Below are 13,542 nucleotides of genomic sequence, written 5' to 3' on the forward strand. Positions count from 1 at the left end.
AGTGGGATACTATATGCAGCAATGTCTAATGAATTGCTATCTAAGGAATGCTAACTATGCAATGCAATGCGTCTATAAGAGGGATTTATACAGAGTCTGGTGAATTGGCTTCTAAGGAATGTTGACTACGCAACGCTCTCTATAAACGGGCTTTTTTCTTCCAAAAAAAAAAGAAATAAAATAATAAAATAATAAAATAAAAAGAAGGAAAAAGGGGAAAGAAGAGGAAAAAAAAAGGACAAAAAAGAAACAAATTCAGACATGATGCTCAATAGAGACGGGCGCTCAAGAAGGCGGCATCAAAACCCAGTGACGCAGCACCAGCACCAGCACCAGCACCAGCACCAGCACCGGGAGAGCCGGATTCAAGGCTGCAGTTCTTGTCCCAGGGACCGCAGGCGGGCTGGCAGACGACTTCGCTTCTGGGAACGAGACCCGTCTCGAGATACTGCTCCACCAGGCTGTCGAGGCACTTGGTGTTCCCGCCCGATTGCATGGCGATGTGGCCCATGGTCTCGGCGATGGCGAGGCCGGCGCCGGGGTAGCCCCTCCTCATCTCGCGGGCGGAGGCGAGCGGCGTGGCCGGGTCGAGCCGGGTGGAGAGGTACAGGTTCGGGGCGGCGGGATACCCGGGAACCGGGTTGCCCGCGGCATCCGTTCGGGCCCTCGGGGTGGTAAAGGGCCCCGTGAAGCGCCAGTTGGACCGGAACTTCCACCCGGCGCAGGGCAGGCGGACGTTGATCCACGAGGGGCCGAGGATCCAGGAGGTGGAGGCGAGCCGGCGGGCGTAGTGGCGCCACCAGGCGGCGTCCTTGGCGGTGACGTCTTCTCCGTCGCCGCAGATGACGGGGTATCCGCCGTCGCCGCCGTCCGCGCCCAGGGCGCTGTCCGAGACGCAGCCGTCTTTGCCGTGCGGAGGGGTGATGCCGGCAAAGTAGTCGTTGAACAGGGCGGTGGTGTTGCCGTTGATGGCGCCGTCAAAGTTGGAGGCCATCCTCTGGAAGGTCTGGATGGGGTTGTAGAACGAGGCGCCCATGTAGGCGCGGACGTCGTACTCGGTCAGGACGCGGACGTCGCCCTGGGGCCCGATTGCGTTGAGGGGCTTGGCCTTGACTTTGCCGAGCCAGGTGGCGAAGCGGGCCTTGATGTCGTGGGGGGAGCGGTCTGTTGCGCGGGCGAGGGCGCAGGACGACGCGGCTTGGTGGCATCCCGAGAAGAATTTGTCGTAGATTTTGTCCGTGTCTACATTGGACGTTGTCCAGCCCTTCGGTGGTTGGGGGTGATTCGTCAATAAAGGAAGAGAAGAAAGGGGAAACAAGAAAAAAGGGAAAAAGAGAGAAATGCATGGAGGTACGTGGTGGGCAAACTTACAGGGCCGGTAGAGTAGTCCTTTGCGTTGACGACTCCGTCTAGAACGACTCGTTCGATTCGCTCGGGAAACAGAGACGCAAAGTAGTGGCCGAGAACCGTGCCGTACGAGAAGCCAATGTACTTGATGCGGGCGACATCCTTTGCACGGCTTGATTGGGTCCTGGTGCCGTTGAGCTGCTGCTTCCCTCGCAACTCCTCGATGCGATCGGCCACCTCGACCATGTCTCTGGCGACGTAGGCGGTGCCGGCATAGGCCATGACGGGGCCGCCGTTGGCACCGCTCCTGTCCGCCTCCAGACAGTGCTTTCCGAAGCCATCCTGCAGCGCAAGTCCGTAGGACAGCGGGCGCCCTCCGGCAATCGCGGGCCCGAGACCCCTGCTCTCCATCTTGAACATTTGACGCGAAAACATGTCGCCGGGAAAGCAGTTGGAGGGCGGCCAGCTGGCCCCGATCCCGCGCGGGTCAACCCCAATGTACTCGTAGTGACGGCGTCCAGACGTCTCCAAGCGTCCTGCGAGCTCTGATCCTAGCTTCCTCACAAAGTCGGTTGCCGAGCCCCCCGGTCCGCCGGGGTTGACAAAGATGGAACCGCCAAAAGTAGGGTGGTCATCGGGTACCGCGGCAGCGTACTTGGTGATGGCGACGATGACGGATCGGGTATCGTTTGGGGTTTTGTAGTCGAGGGGCAGGATGAGACGCGCGCATAGCGTGCGGTTGCCGTAGCAAGGCTGGTACTGGAGAGTCTTGGAAGCCGTGATGGCCGTCCAGTTGAAGTCGTCGCCGCCCTGCGCAAGACCTTGCGAGGACAGAGAGAGAAGAGCCAAGCTCGTGCTGGGGCGCATTTTTGGGGATTCTTTTTCTTTTTCTTTTTTTTTTGTGAAGCGGGCGAGCCGGCTTTGTTTTGGGGAGGGGAGGAGGGCGATAGCATGGAAGAGTCGAGGGTTGACAGAGCTTGGACGAGGACGGCTTTTTTATATGCCGGAGAAGGAGCAGATGCCGCAGCTCTTGCGCGGGAAAGAGCTTCGCGATGGGCGTGAAGCAGGCCTGGCTGCGGCGAGGCGTAATTGCCGGGGCGTAGTGCTAGGCAGCTGTCTGGTTGCTGCGATGCAGGTCTCCGGGCGTAAGCAGAAGGTGATACGAAGGCCCGTTGGCCTTGCTTACGCCTTCACCATCGCGGCACGAGCACACGTACGACGTAGGGGCTGAGGCGAAGGAGCCTGTGGGGAGCGAGGCAGTGTCGATGGATGCCTTCCCGTCGTCGTTGAAGATATTTTGCCATGGTCCGAGGGTGAGGGAAAGGCCATGACTCGTTTGCTGGTTGTTTGGGTCGGAGGGCATGGGAAAGCGCAATGCGCAATTGGTGGTTGGCGAGCAGGAACCCAGGTACTTTTGGCGTTGTTCGAATGGAAAGGCCTAGTTGGTCGTTGGGCAATTGGCGTCCCACAGTGGTTCCTGCGATGAGCCTTGTCGAGCGAGGGTTTGGAGCGAGGGTTGACAGTCGGGTTGATTCCGCCTCACGTAATGCCAAGTCGGCCGCTTGTCTTGGCGGGAACAGGCATCAGGGGCGCGGTCAACGAGCCGCGTGGGCGCAGATGCACTGCCGGGTCATGATGTCGTTTTTTGCGCGCATTTGCGACCCATTCCTCCTGGCTGTCCGGGCGTCATGGGCATCCTGGAATGAATGGGCTCGAGACACCTGCGCATGAAGCAGCCCGCCCGCGGTTGGCGTCCTGATGCGGCAGGATTCCTGCTTCCAGCCCTTTTCCCCGGACCCGAGGGCAGCGGACCCATAGTTATTTTTGGTCGTTATTTTTGGTCGGGGCCCGCAGCAATCATGCGCGGTGCCGACGCACGCAGCCGGTGCGCACTGCGCAGAGCGCGGCCCGTCCGCTGCGCGCTCGACGGGGATGGCAGCACGCTGGGACGGGACGGCCATGGACGGTGCAAAGGCGGCTGGTGTTGGTGTTTTGTGTGTTTGTGCGCGGTGGCGGGACGAGGTTGAAATTGGATAGGATAGGATGGGATGGGATGGGATGGGATGGGATGGGATGGGATATCGACGAGGGCGCCGGTGCCTGGCGTCTGGTGTCACAGGCGTCGGCAGGCTCGCGGTCCTGTACGGAGTAGCACATGCATGAACGCGCTGCCGCGTACAGCCGGCCAAGGCCAAGAACGGATCAAGGACGGAAGCTGCAGGATTCGACGCAGGACTCGACGCAGGACTCGACGCAGGACTCGACACAGCGCTGCCTCGTGGCCAAGTCGACCGAGCATCATGCCATGCCGCTGATGCCGCTCTGTCACAAAGCAAACAACTGCCAGGGATCGAGGGTGTTGCCCTGGCGAGATATTGCGTGCTTCGTGGAAAACCCCTGTGAGCGTGCGGATGCGGGCCGGGAGCCAGGGCGGGCTCTGGCGTTTCTGCCCCCAACTGGGCACAATGTGACGAGCAAACTTTTGCCCTATTGGGCAGAGTCTGCTTGTTTCGGCGCGGTGATGCCAGAGGACGGGTTCCTGGTCGCTGCGTATGGGTTCCTGACCGGACGTTGGCGGTCGAGATGCTCAGACAGCCTCGAGGGCAGGGCAGGGCAGGGCAGGGCAGGGCAGGGCAGGGCAAGGCAGGGCGAGGCCGCGCCGTCTGTGAGAATGGGGCTTCATCAACGAAACTTTGCTTTCGACGGGGCATTCTACCTGCTCGACGCAACAAGCGCCTCGATCCTGCGCACAATGCCCTGCAAAACTTGCTCTGCCATGCCGCGCTCCACCACGCCTGCCTCGTACGCGGCGTGGATAACTGTGTCGCCGCCCCTGACGCCCGCCACGCTCAGGATGATTCCGTGGGTGCCAACGGTGCCGTTTGTGGCCGCGACGGAGAACTGCGCATCTTGCACCGCCCACGCCGCGCTCTTCTTGTCGTCGGCGACGCGCGGCGCCGACGGGAACGCCCCCAGGTTGGAGACGTGGTACGTCGGGGGCAGAGTCCTGCCGAGCGGGTCAAACGACAGCTTCACAAAGTCCTCGACGCTGGTGCCCAGCAAGGAAACCGACTTCCATAGCCGCGTGCCTTTTCCATGCATCCTCCGTTCCATGCCCGCCTTGTACTCCCTGACGAGGTCCCATGCGGATTGCCTGCGCGCGGCATCCTCGGCGGACAGCGCTGCATCTGCTGCTCTGAAGCGCCGCAGCCAGTGGATGTGCTGTGCGCCTGCCGATAGGTTCAGGATGGACCCCGACGGGGTGCTTCCCCCCAGCTGATGCGTGTCCATCAGAGGCCGAAGATCGTACGAATACCGCGACCGCCCGAGCTTTGCGTTGGGGAAATGGTCGCCGGCGAGGGCCATGGTGAAGGCCACGAGTAGCAGCGGCGTGAAGGTCGTGCCGTTGGCTCGGCAGGCTGCCAGCACCTCGGCCATGCTCGCCGCCGGAATGCGACGGGACGATATGCATGTTTTGGTGTAGTTTTCTGCATTGGCGGGCTTGGACGTGTCCCGAAGGCACGATCTCGACGGCGGGAGACTGCTGTAGATGGTCCACTTGCCCAAGAGCAGCGCGAGGAGCGTGTACATGACCAAGTCGCCGATTAATTCCAGGATGCTGTACCTGACTGTGGAGACGGTTAACGGATCGAGCGGAAGGTTCGGCACGCTGGCATCCGTCTTGACCGTGCGAGCTGCGCAAGCTGCCTCGGCCATCAGCGGTCGCGGCCAGGCCATTCCGTTGAGGGCTGCGAGGAATTCCCGGTGGAAGACGAAGCCCGACATGCCGTCTGCGACAGCGTGGTGGCACACCCAGACGAGGTCGCGGCCCTTGACGACCAGCTTCCACCACGGCTTGTCCGGCTCATCCGGCATCCACGCCCACTCGTTGTGGATGCGCTCCAGCAGAGCGCTCGTGACACCCTCGCCATCGTCGTATTCGAACTCTACCGCGTCGTCGATGCGGATAACGTTGAGCGTGGCCTTGAAGAGGTCATGGTGGCCCTTTCTCGTCGACGGTCGTCGCACGAATACCGCGCGCAACGAAGGATGCGCCTGTACGACGGCGTGCAATGCACATAGGACGGCTTCCCTGCTGAGCTGGCGACGCTGGCTCGAGTACCTTGCCGACACGGCGATGTTTGACTGCACACCGAGCCGGTAGAGGGCGTAGAACATTCGCTCATAGACGCCTGGCAAGGCAACATTAGTTAGCAAGGCGAGCTGGTGGTCTAACCGGGGGAAGGGGGGAGGCAACGTGCTTGATGCGCATTGGATTGTGTAAGCGCACTGCGGTTCTGCGCCGACGCCCCGCGCTGGCTCTGACTGCGGCCGAGGTTGGGAGTCCCGGGACGCGGTTGTTTTGGTCGGGTCCTGGCTCGGTTCGCTCATGGGGGACGCTGGGCGGAAGAGGGACGCTTTCGGTTTGGACGAGGCGCCGGCAAGGACTGGCTGACTAGACCTGGATATTTCTTTCCGCCTGGCTTGCTGGCGGAGCACATGGTGATGCGTGAGTGGTTTTGGGGGGCCGTTGGGATCGAAGCTTGCGAGTTGGGACTCTGGAATCTTGCGATTCAGCTGTGCCCCGGGCTTGAGTTGTCTGGCACGAAGGCGGGGGCGTCACATGTACCTCGACGAACTACCGCGCCGAAGGCTCAAGGCCAAGGAGCCGATCAGTTGTCTCAATGTGAGCGGTTTCCAGCCAAGAGGTGTTTCACAGCCATGATGGCATCATGCATCATGTCTATCTGTAGGCAGCCTGGCACTGGCAGCTGCTGGCAGCTGACCACATGCAAAGAGGGCCAATCACTCGCCCCACTCATCCAGGCCAAGTCCCCACTTGCTTTCTCGATGCGTCTGGCGATTTGTTTCCCGTCAGTTTGCTTCCCAACGCCATTCCAGACGGAAAGAATAAAAAGGCCGTCTTTCCGTCTTTGCAGATATGCCTGCATCAATCTCGAAAGCAAGCGAGGCCAAGGATCCAGCAACAGCTCCGTTCTCAATTTAATACATGCGTGGCGCAAAGTCTAACAATCCTGGAGCGGCTGCCGCACCCATGCGACGCTGTCATCTCTGAAAAATCGAACCGACCGGTTCGACAAGAATGGACAAGCCAACCACAGCCCGTCCCTGAGCAGACTTGGCCGCGCGTCATCGACGGGTCTCACCTGAGGGCTCGGTCTTCGCCTTGGGTAGCGGCGAGCTCGGTGAGCTCGGTCTAGGCCCCAAGGTGACAGAACCGTTCACGCCTGCCATGAACCGGCTCCTCTACGTCGACCATCATCGGCTTTTCACATTGTCCCAACTTGCCTGCGGGGCTATGCATGCTTTCATCTGCTTTATAAGCAGACAATAAGATTGCCACTTGGGTTGCCAACGATTGCACTCTTGGAAGAGTGCCAACGGCAACAGGCAAGCTGTGCGATGTAGACCAGGGGTCGGACGACGAAAGCAGACACGAATATGCTCGAGTCGAGCCCATGGAGACTTCGGCCACCGTTTCCCTCTCGGTATTCGATTTGCTCAGGCTGCTGCCGGCGACATCTGCAGTCTCGTAGTACTTGGTGATGCCGGTCTGGTTGAAGCGCGGGGAACATTCTTTTTGGATACAACCAGGAGGGCGAGCGCGCTGAAGGACAAAAAAACAGACGACCCCTTGCACTTCCAAGGCCTCCAGCATATTACTCTGTTGCGGCGACAAAATTTACGTTGGCCTTCCATAACCCTGGCAATGCCTGGGCCTGGGAGTGTATCGAGCAATATCAATTGGCCGCCATTTGTTTAAAGCGTCTGGAAGCAGCTTGCATCACTTGAAGTTGTGGCAAGTCCGAGTTCTCGTAACATGCCCAACTACAACATATCATCTGGCGGCTACCACTCCTCTGCTGTCGGCCGGGATGATGCTGATTTCGCCGGCGGTTTCGAGATCCATCTGCTATCCGGTTGCTTTATGGACTCGGGGGTTGCCGTGTTTGAATGACAACCTCAGCAAGCGTAAGAGGCTTGGACGGTACGAGAAGAGTAAGGAGAGAGAAGAAAAGCCCCGGCCGACCGTTTTGTCGGGTAATCGGCGACGTCGCGAATCAGCTCGCACTTGAGCCCACTTGGACTCCGTACGCACGTACACAGCTTCATCATATTGGGGTAATGGTTCCTTGGATACATGGCTGTCTATTACGTCATCTTGGTCAACTGATCCCTGGCTCGATCAGAGGTTCAATCCGAGGCGTATCCTTGCCTTGCGCCGCAAATGTCGAGCAAGACAATCAAACAATCCATCGACAAGACATGATTACCGCATCTATACCGAGTAGGGGCTCGGGGCTCGAGCTTGTTTCGGCGACTTGGACCACCTCTGACCCCATATAATGGAATCCCCCGACTCAAGGCGCCAAGCGGAATGCCTTTTCTTTTCCTCAGGCCGACCGTCTCTGTTTCACGTCAGCTGAGGTATTGTCTTGAACTAGTACTACCACGCCGGACCTCCTTGGGCACGAAAGTCATAGTAAACACCCCATCTCATTTTGCCACGGCGTTGTAGCAGCCTTTTTCTTCAGGGAAAAGCCGTCAAGCAAGGACTTGACGGCCCAGAAACCACTTTCTAAGCTCTCGCTCAAGACTGCGATTTTGCGCGCATCCACCGACAAGCAGTGCATCTATAATCTAGAACAGATAGCGCGGGGCATGCCGTAATGACAATCGCTGCACATGCTTCAGCGGCTCGTAGAACACGCACCATATCTGAGCCCATGACGGACGGAATCCCTCAGGTTCTTGTGCCTCGTAACCTGGCCAGTCAGCGGCAAATTCCTCCCCCAATCCGTATGCCGCCAGCATTGGCCATCCGAGGATCCTGGGGGAGCCGGCCTGGTTGTTTGCATTAGTGCTTGATGTTTTTGTCTCACGTCAGGTGTGCCATCTGTGGTTAGTGTCAGCCACTCTGCTCAGGCAGCCTAGATTCTGCCTGGACAAGACTAATTCCTCTGCGCCGAGAGGGCATTTGCTCTTCAATTCTGGCGACCGCTTCTTGCTGTGCTCCATGACCGTTTTCATTGTCAAGTCGCTGTACGGGGCCGAATCGGTGGCTCTGTCTCGGCCAACTCTTCTCAGCCAGCCAAGCCAGATCAGCTCGATACTTTTCCTCCGCAAATCCTTCTTTTCCCCCCAGGTTATTGCTCGTGAAACCGGCTGCGCGTGCGTCATTCTTTTGTCGGAAGTGACGAATCATTACTCGACCCCGTGGGGCAGCCGAGGCGGCTATTGGCAGATTCACGTCGGCGCAGAATCAGCATCATGGACTGGCATACAGACTCCGGAGCCCGGGGAAAGAAACTTCAGCCATCGATCATGCCCCCGCAAGTGACTTTTGCGACTTAAAATAAATTCGTGGTCGTAGCCGGAAGTCGGACTACCAACATGGTATTGCGACCTCGTCGTCAAGGCCACTCCAACGGAAGCAACCTGTTGCAAGTCTCCAAAAATGAAACCGATCCTCACGGCCCTGGGTGCCCTGCCGCTGGCAGCCCTTGCCACTTCTGGCTCTGTATCAAACCAGGCGGTACTCTCCGGTGCTGATGCTGGTACTGCCGACGACCAGGTCGCTGTGCGTACTCCCATGGGAATCATCATCGGATCCGTCACCACGGTGGAAAACTTCAACGGAATCCCCTACGCCGAGCCCCCGGTAAATGACCTCCGTCTTCGGCCTCCCAAGAGACTGTCCACCAGCATTGGCATCATAGACGCCACCGGCATAGCACCGGCCTGCCCGCAGATGCCCGCCAACTCGACGGAGATCAACCTCCCACCGCTTGCCGGACAAGACCTGAACATACCGATCTGGCCCGCTAACGAGACCAGGGGCCAGGAGGACTGACCCTCTCCATCCAGCGTCCAAAGGGCACGGAACCCGGCGACAACCTGCCGGTGCTCTTTTACATCTTTGGCGGCGGCTTCATGTTTGGCGCCACCAGCGCCAACAACGCCGAGGACTTTATCCAGTTCGCCGAGGGCAAGGACAAGGGCTTCGTCTTTGTCGGGGTCAACTATCGTGTCGGCGGGTTCGGGTTCCTGGGCGGCTCGGAGATTCTGGAGGACGGCAGCGCCAACCTCGGGCTCCTCGACCAGCGCATGGGTCTGGAATGGGTGGCGGACAATATTGCATATTTCGGCGGCGATCCAGAAAGAGTCACGCTGTGGGGCCAGTCTGCCGGTTCCATCTCCGTCTTTGACCAGATGGCCCTCTACGACGGCGACGCGACGTACAAGGGCCGGCCGCTCTTCCAGGCCGCCATCATGAACTCGGGAAGCGTCATCCCCACGGAGCGGGTGGACTCGAGCAAGGCGCAGCGCATCTTTGACGCGGTGGCCAGCAAGGCCGACTGCCGGGGTGCCAGCAGCACCAAGCTGGCCTGTCTTCGGTCGCTGGACTTTGAGGACTTTTACCACGCCGTCAACTCGGCCCCCCGCATCCTCGACTACTCCTCGCTGGCGCTCTCGTACCTGCCCCGGCCGGACGGGGTCATCCTGACCGACAGTCCGGAAGTGCTCGCCAAGAAGGGCAGGTACCACGCCGTCCCCGTCATCATAGGCGACCAGGAAGACGAGGGGACCTTGTTCTCGTTTGCGCAAAAGGATCTCAACTCGACAGAGGCCCTGGTCGGCTACCTCGAGGACTACTTTTTCGCAAACGCCACACGCGAGCAGGTCGAGGGCCTGGTGGCTACGTACGGCGACAACTCGGAAGCCGGGAGTCCTTTTCGCACGGCGCTCCTGTACGAGTGGTACGAGGCTGAGTATAAGGCCGGCAAGGGCTTTAAGCGCGTGGCGGCCCTGCTCGGCGACGTGGTGTTTACGCTTTCGCGACGACTTGCCGTCGAAGGCATGGTGCGGTCCAACCCCAAGGTCCCCGTGTGGTCCTATATCAACTCGTACGCCTACGGCCTGGTGCCGTACTATGGCACCCCCCACGGCTCAGACGTGAGGATGATGTTCAAGGGCACGGGCAACCCCGCCCAGTCTTCCAGGACGTATTACCTCAACCTGATGTACCATCTGGATCCTAATGTCGACCGTGGAATCTACAAAGAGTGGCCGACGTGGACCACAGAAGAGAGGAAACTGCTGCACATCAATCTGGGTGTGAATGAAATAATTGAGGACGACTTTAGACAGGAGAGCTACGAATACCTTGCGAAGCATGCGCAGGTGCTGCATTTTTAAGAAAAAAAAATGGGATTTTTAGGGGACGGCAGTTGAGGGACGGACGGGTACCGCGATTGAAGAGCTGTTGGTAAAATATTTTGTCCCGACCTGTGAGAGTTTTCACAGGTCCGCTGGGGGGGGAATAGTATCAAATCGATTCAAGGAAGTAGTGGGAGCATGATCAAGATTCAAAGGGTATGAGGATGTTCTCTCAAGGGCCGCATGGTGGTAAGGATGCAATAAATTCTTCAGCCATGGAGTCTCGGCAAAAGCCATGTCTTATGCCTCGTTCACCCCCCTAAGCTTGGCTCCTGGGCGATTTTGGCCGCGGAAATGACGTAGTCGCCTATGATTCTCGAGCGGAAACCTTGCTCACAGTACGCAAAATAGTACTGCGTTTCAAAGTCAGCGACCGATGGCCGGCAGGACAAAGGCAAGGGGCAAGTCGGCGCCCGCGTCCGCCACGAACTCACCACCCATTTCCGCCGAAACGCCTCGACGCTGGCCTCGGTAGCTCCCTCGTGGCTGGAGAGGTAATCCTCGCGGATCGCGTCCCAATTTCGCAGGAAGTTTTGCCGCCAGCACTGCAGGGTCTTGACGTAGTGGCCCCCTACGCCCTGCGCATCCAGCATCTCCAGCGCGCCCTGCGAGCCCTCGGAAATGGCGGTGACGAGCTCGCCGAGCGACGGGAGGTGGCCGCCCGGAAACACGTAGCGCGTTATAAAGGTTTCTTCGGCGCGTCTGCCGTGAAGTATCTACCAGGGGAGAGTCAGCCAGCACGGGCCCCCTACGGGCGGTTCGCCCGGCGCGGCGCAGGACGGCGCGGAACAGCCCCGGGGGGTGGAGGCTCACCGGATCTAGGACGGTTGTGCCCTGTATGACCATGACGCCGTCCGCCTTGAGCAGGTCGCGGATCGAGGCGAAGAACCGGGGCAGGAAGGCCTCGCCCACGTGCTCCAGCATCTCGACGGACACGACGCTGTCGTAGCCGCCTTCGGGCCGCGGGATCTCGCGGTAGTCGCACAGCAGGATCTGGACGCGGTCCTCCAGACCGGCCTGGCGGACGCGCTTCTCGGCAAGCTGCTTCTGCTGGCGGGACAGCGTGACGCCGGTGACGCGGCAGCCGGTGCGCTGGGCGGCCTCGATGGCGAGGTGGCCCCATCCGCAGCCGATGTCGAGGACGTGGTGGTCCGGCGCGACGCGGGCCTTGTGCAGCACGGCGGCCACCTTGCTGAGCTGCGCGCTCTCGAGGGTCTCGTGGGCGTGGCCCGACCACAGCCCGCACGAGTAGTTCATGTCCGCGGACAGGAACGACGAGAAGAGCGTGTTGGACGCGTCGTAGTGGAAGGCGGCGTTGAGCCTTGCGCGGCCGGCGTCGTTGGCCGGGCGGAAGACGAGCTGCAGGGCCGTCGTGAGCCGTTGCATGGCGAGGCCCGTCGGCGGCTGCAGCGTCTCGCGGTTCGCGATCCACAGCTACTCGCCGGGGGCGGGGGGTTAGAAGCGGGGGAAAAAAGGGGGGCGGCGGGACGGGGTATGGGGACAACTTGCAGAGAACAGCCCGTCTAGGTCGTCGCAGTCGAGCTCTTGAGACATGTATGCCTCGGCGAAGCCCTGTTCGACGAGTCAGCGTTTTTTTTCTTTTCGGGCACGGCGGCCAGCCTATGCGTCTGTGTTTTTTTTTTTTTCTTTTTTCGCCGTACCAGGTTGAGGGCCTGGCATATCCGGACCCAGGCGTTGGGGTGGTGGACGGTGACGGTGACGGTGGCGCCGGGGGTGGAACCGGCTCCGGCTCCGGCCCCGGCCCCGGCTTGGGGGATGACGACGACGTCGCCGCCGTCTCGGTACGCGAGCTTGAGCGCCAGCCGGCCGTGCTTGATGCGCCGGAGCGCCCTGAGCACGGCGGCCCGCGCGCACGATTGCAGCCAGCTCTCGGGGAGTCCTTGCGCCATAGTCTGTACTCCCGCAGGGTTCGTCTGAGCCTGCGCGACAGGCCACACGAGACGCTACCCGGGGCGGACTGGTTTTTTTCTTTTTAAATAGAAGAAAATAAAAAATAAGACCAAAGCGAGGGGCGGGCGATGACGGGGTCTGGGCGGGAAGAGGAGCCACGTCACACGGGAGGTGTGTGCGCGCGGGACGAGCTTTTGCTTCTGGCTGGCTCTTTGGGAGAGGCCGCGTCGAGGATACGACGCTGCGGCTGCGGAGCCGTGGGTTGCACCGGACTGGCGCGACGTGACGTGTGCCGGCGGCCGTCTGACCGGTTCGGTTTGCGGGCGCTTTGGGGGCCGAGCAAGACGGGAGGAAGGGTCAGGTGGTGCCGGGGATGGGATGGGCCGTCTGGACCTGGGGAGGGGCATCTCCGGCAAGGCCTGAGACATGCAGTCTTGGGTGCGATGCCCGTCGCCGGACGACCTGCCGTGCGACCTGCCGTGCGAGGATGGGCTTGGGGGACTGATGGAACGATGGTGTGCAACCTGCGGTTGGCGGCTCCGACTGGAATCATGAGAATGTGCAAGCCAGGCAACCTCTTGCCGCCGGATACACCAACACCGCACCAACACCGGCTGCCGCGATCATCTCGGCCTGCTGGATGCCGGCAGCCCGTGCGGGGAGCATGGCCTCGAGGAGCGGCCACCAACATGAACGCCTGGGAGGCATTGATGCCCGCGTCTGTGCTGTTCGATCGACCACCACAGACGCGGGGCTTGGTTCGGCCGCCTGGCTTTTTATAGACACGACTCGCGACGTCAAAAGAACGGCCTGCCCTTGGCCCATCATCATCCCATCTATTTACACCGTCCCAAGCCAATGGCCCAGTTTCCACGCACCCCGCAGCGCCCTCCCGGCGTTGGCCGAGGCTCATCCCCCTCTCCCATCGCCCGTTCCATGAGTACATAGTGCAATGGCGCGAATCCAAGACGCTTCTGAAATAACCAAAACGGGGGATCTGCCCCAAGCACTCGCTAAATAGTCGCCAGGCCGGCCCTGCCT

General features: G+C 60.3%; 5 protein-coding genes across 5 annotated transcripts; 1 reads left to right on the forward strand and 4 right to left on the reverse strand.

Moving 5' to 3' along the window:
- Positions 1-268: 268 nt before the first annotated feature.
- On the reverse strand, positions 269-2,214 carry UV8b_07763 (uncharacterized protein; the record flags this gene model as incomplete). Its single annotated transcript, XM_043145260.1, has 2 exons — positions 269-1,264; positions 1,372-2,214. 2 exons carry the CDS (start codon positions 2,212-2,214, stop codon positions 269-271), a joined length of 1,839 nt encoding a protein of 612 aa, XP_043001195.1.
- Positions 2,215-4,059: 1,845 nt separating this feature from the next.
- UV8b_07764 (uncharacterized protein) lies at positions 4,060-5,739 on the reverse strand (the record flags this gene model as incomplete). Its single annotated transcript, XM_043145261.1, has 2 exons — positions 4,060-5,540; positions 5,610-5,739. 2 exons carry the CDS (start codon positions 5,737-5,739, stop codon positions 4,060-4,062), a joined length of 1,611 nt encoding a protein of 536 aa, XP_043001196.1.
- Positions 5,740-8,827: 3,088 nt separating this feature from the next.
- On the forward strand, positions 8,828-10,569 carry UV8b_07765 (uncharacterized protein; the record flags this gene model as incomplete). The annotated part of the gene is made up of 2 exons (XM_043145262.1): positions 8,828-9,031; positions 9,238-10,569. The coding sequence occupies 2 exons, from the start codon at positions 8,828-8,830 to the stop codon at positions 10,567-10,569; spliced, it is 1,536 nt and encodes a 511-aa protein (XP_043001197.1).
- A 272-nt stretch (positions 10,570-10,841) lies between these two features.
- Positions 10,842-12,500, reverse strand: UV8b_07766 (uncharacterized protein; the record flags this gene model as incomplete). Its single annotated transcript, XM_043145263.1, has 4 exons — positions 10,842-10,943; positions 11,025-11,306; positions 11,404-12,024; positions 12,252-12,500. 4 exons carry the CDS (start codon positions 12,498-12,500, stop codon positions 10,842-10,844), a joined length of 1,254 nt encoding a protein of 417 aa, XP_043001198.1.
- Positions 12,501-12,661: 161 nt separating this feature from the next.
- UV8b_07767 (uncharacterized protein) lies at positions 12,662-13,447 on the reverse strand (the record flags this gene model as incomplete). The annotated part of the gene is made up of 1 exon (XM_043145264.1): positions 12,662-13,447. One exon carries the CDS (start codon positions 13,445-13,447, stop codon positions 12,662-12,664), a length of 786 nt encoding a protein of 261 aa, XP_043001199.1.
- Positions 13,448-13,542: the final 95 nt, after the last annotated feature.

The sequence above is a fragment of the Ustilaginoidea virens genome, chromosome 7 (genome assembly GCF_000687475.1).
Source record: "Ustilaginoidea virens chromosome 7, complete sequence".
Lineage (NCBI taxonomy): Eukaryota > Fungi > Ascomycota > Sordariomycetes > Hypocreales > Clavicipitaceae > Ustilaginoidea > Ustilaginoidea virens.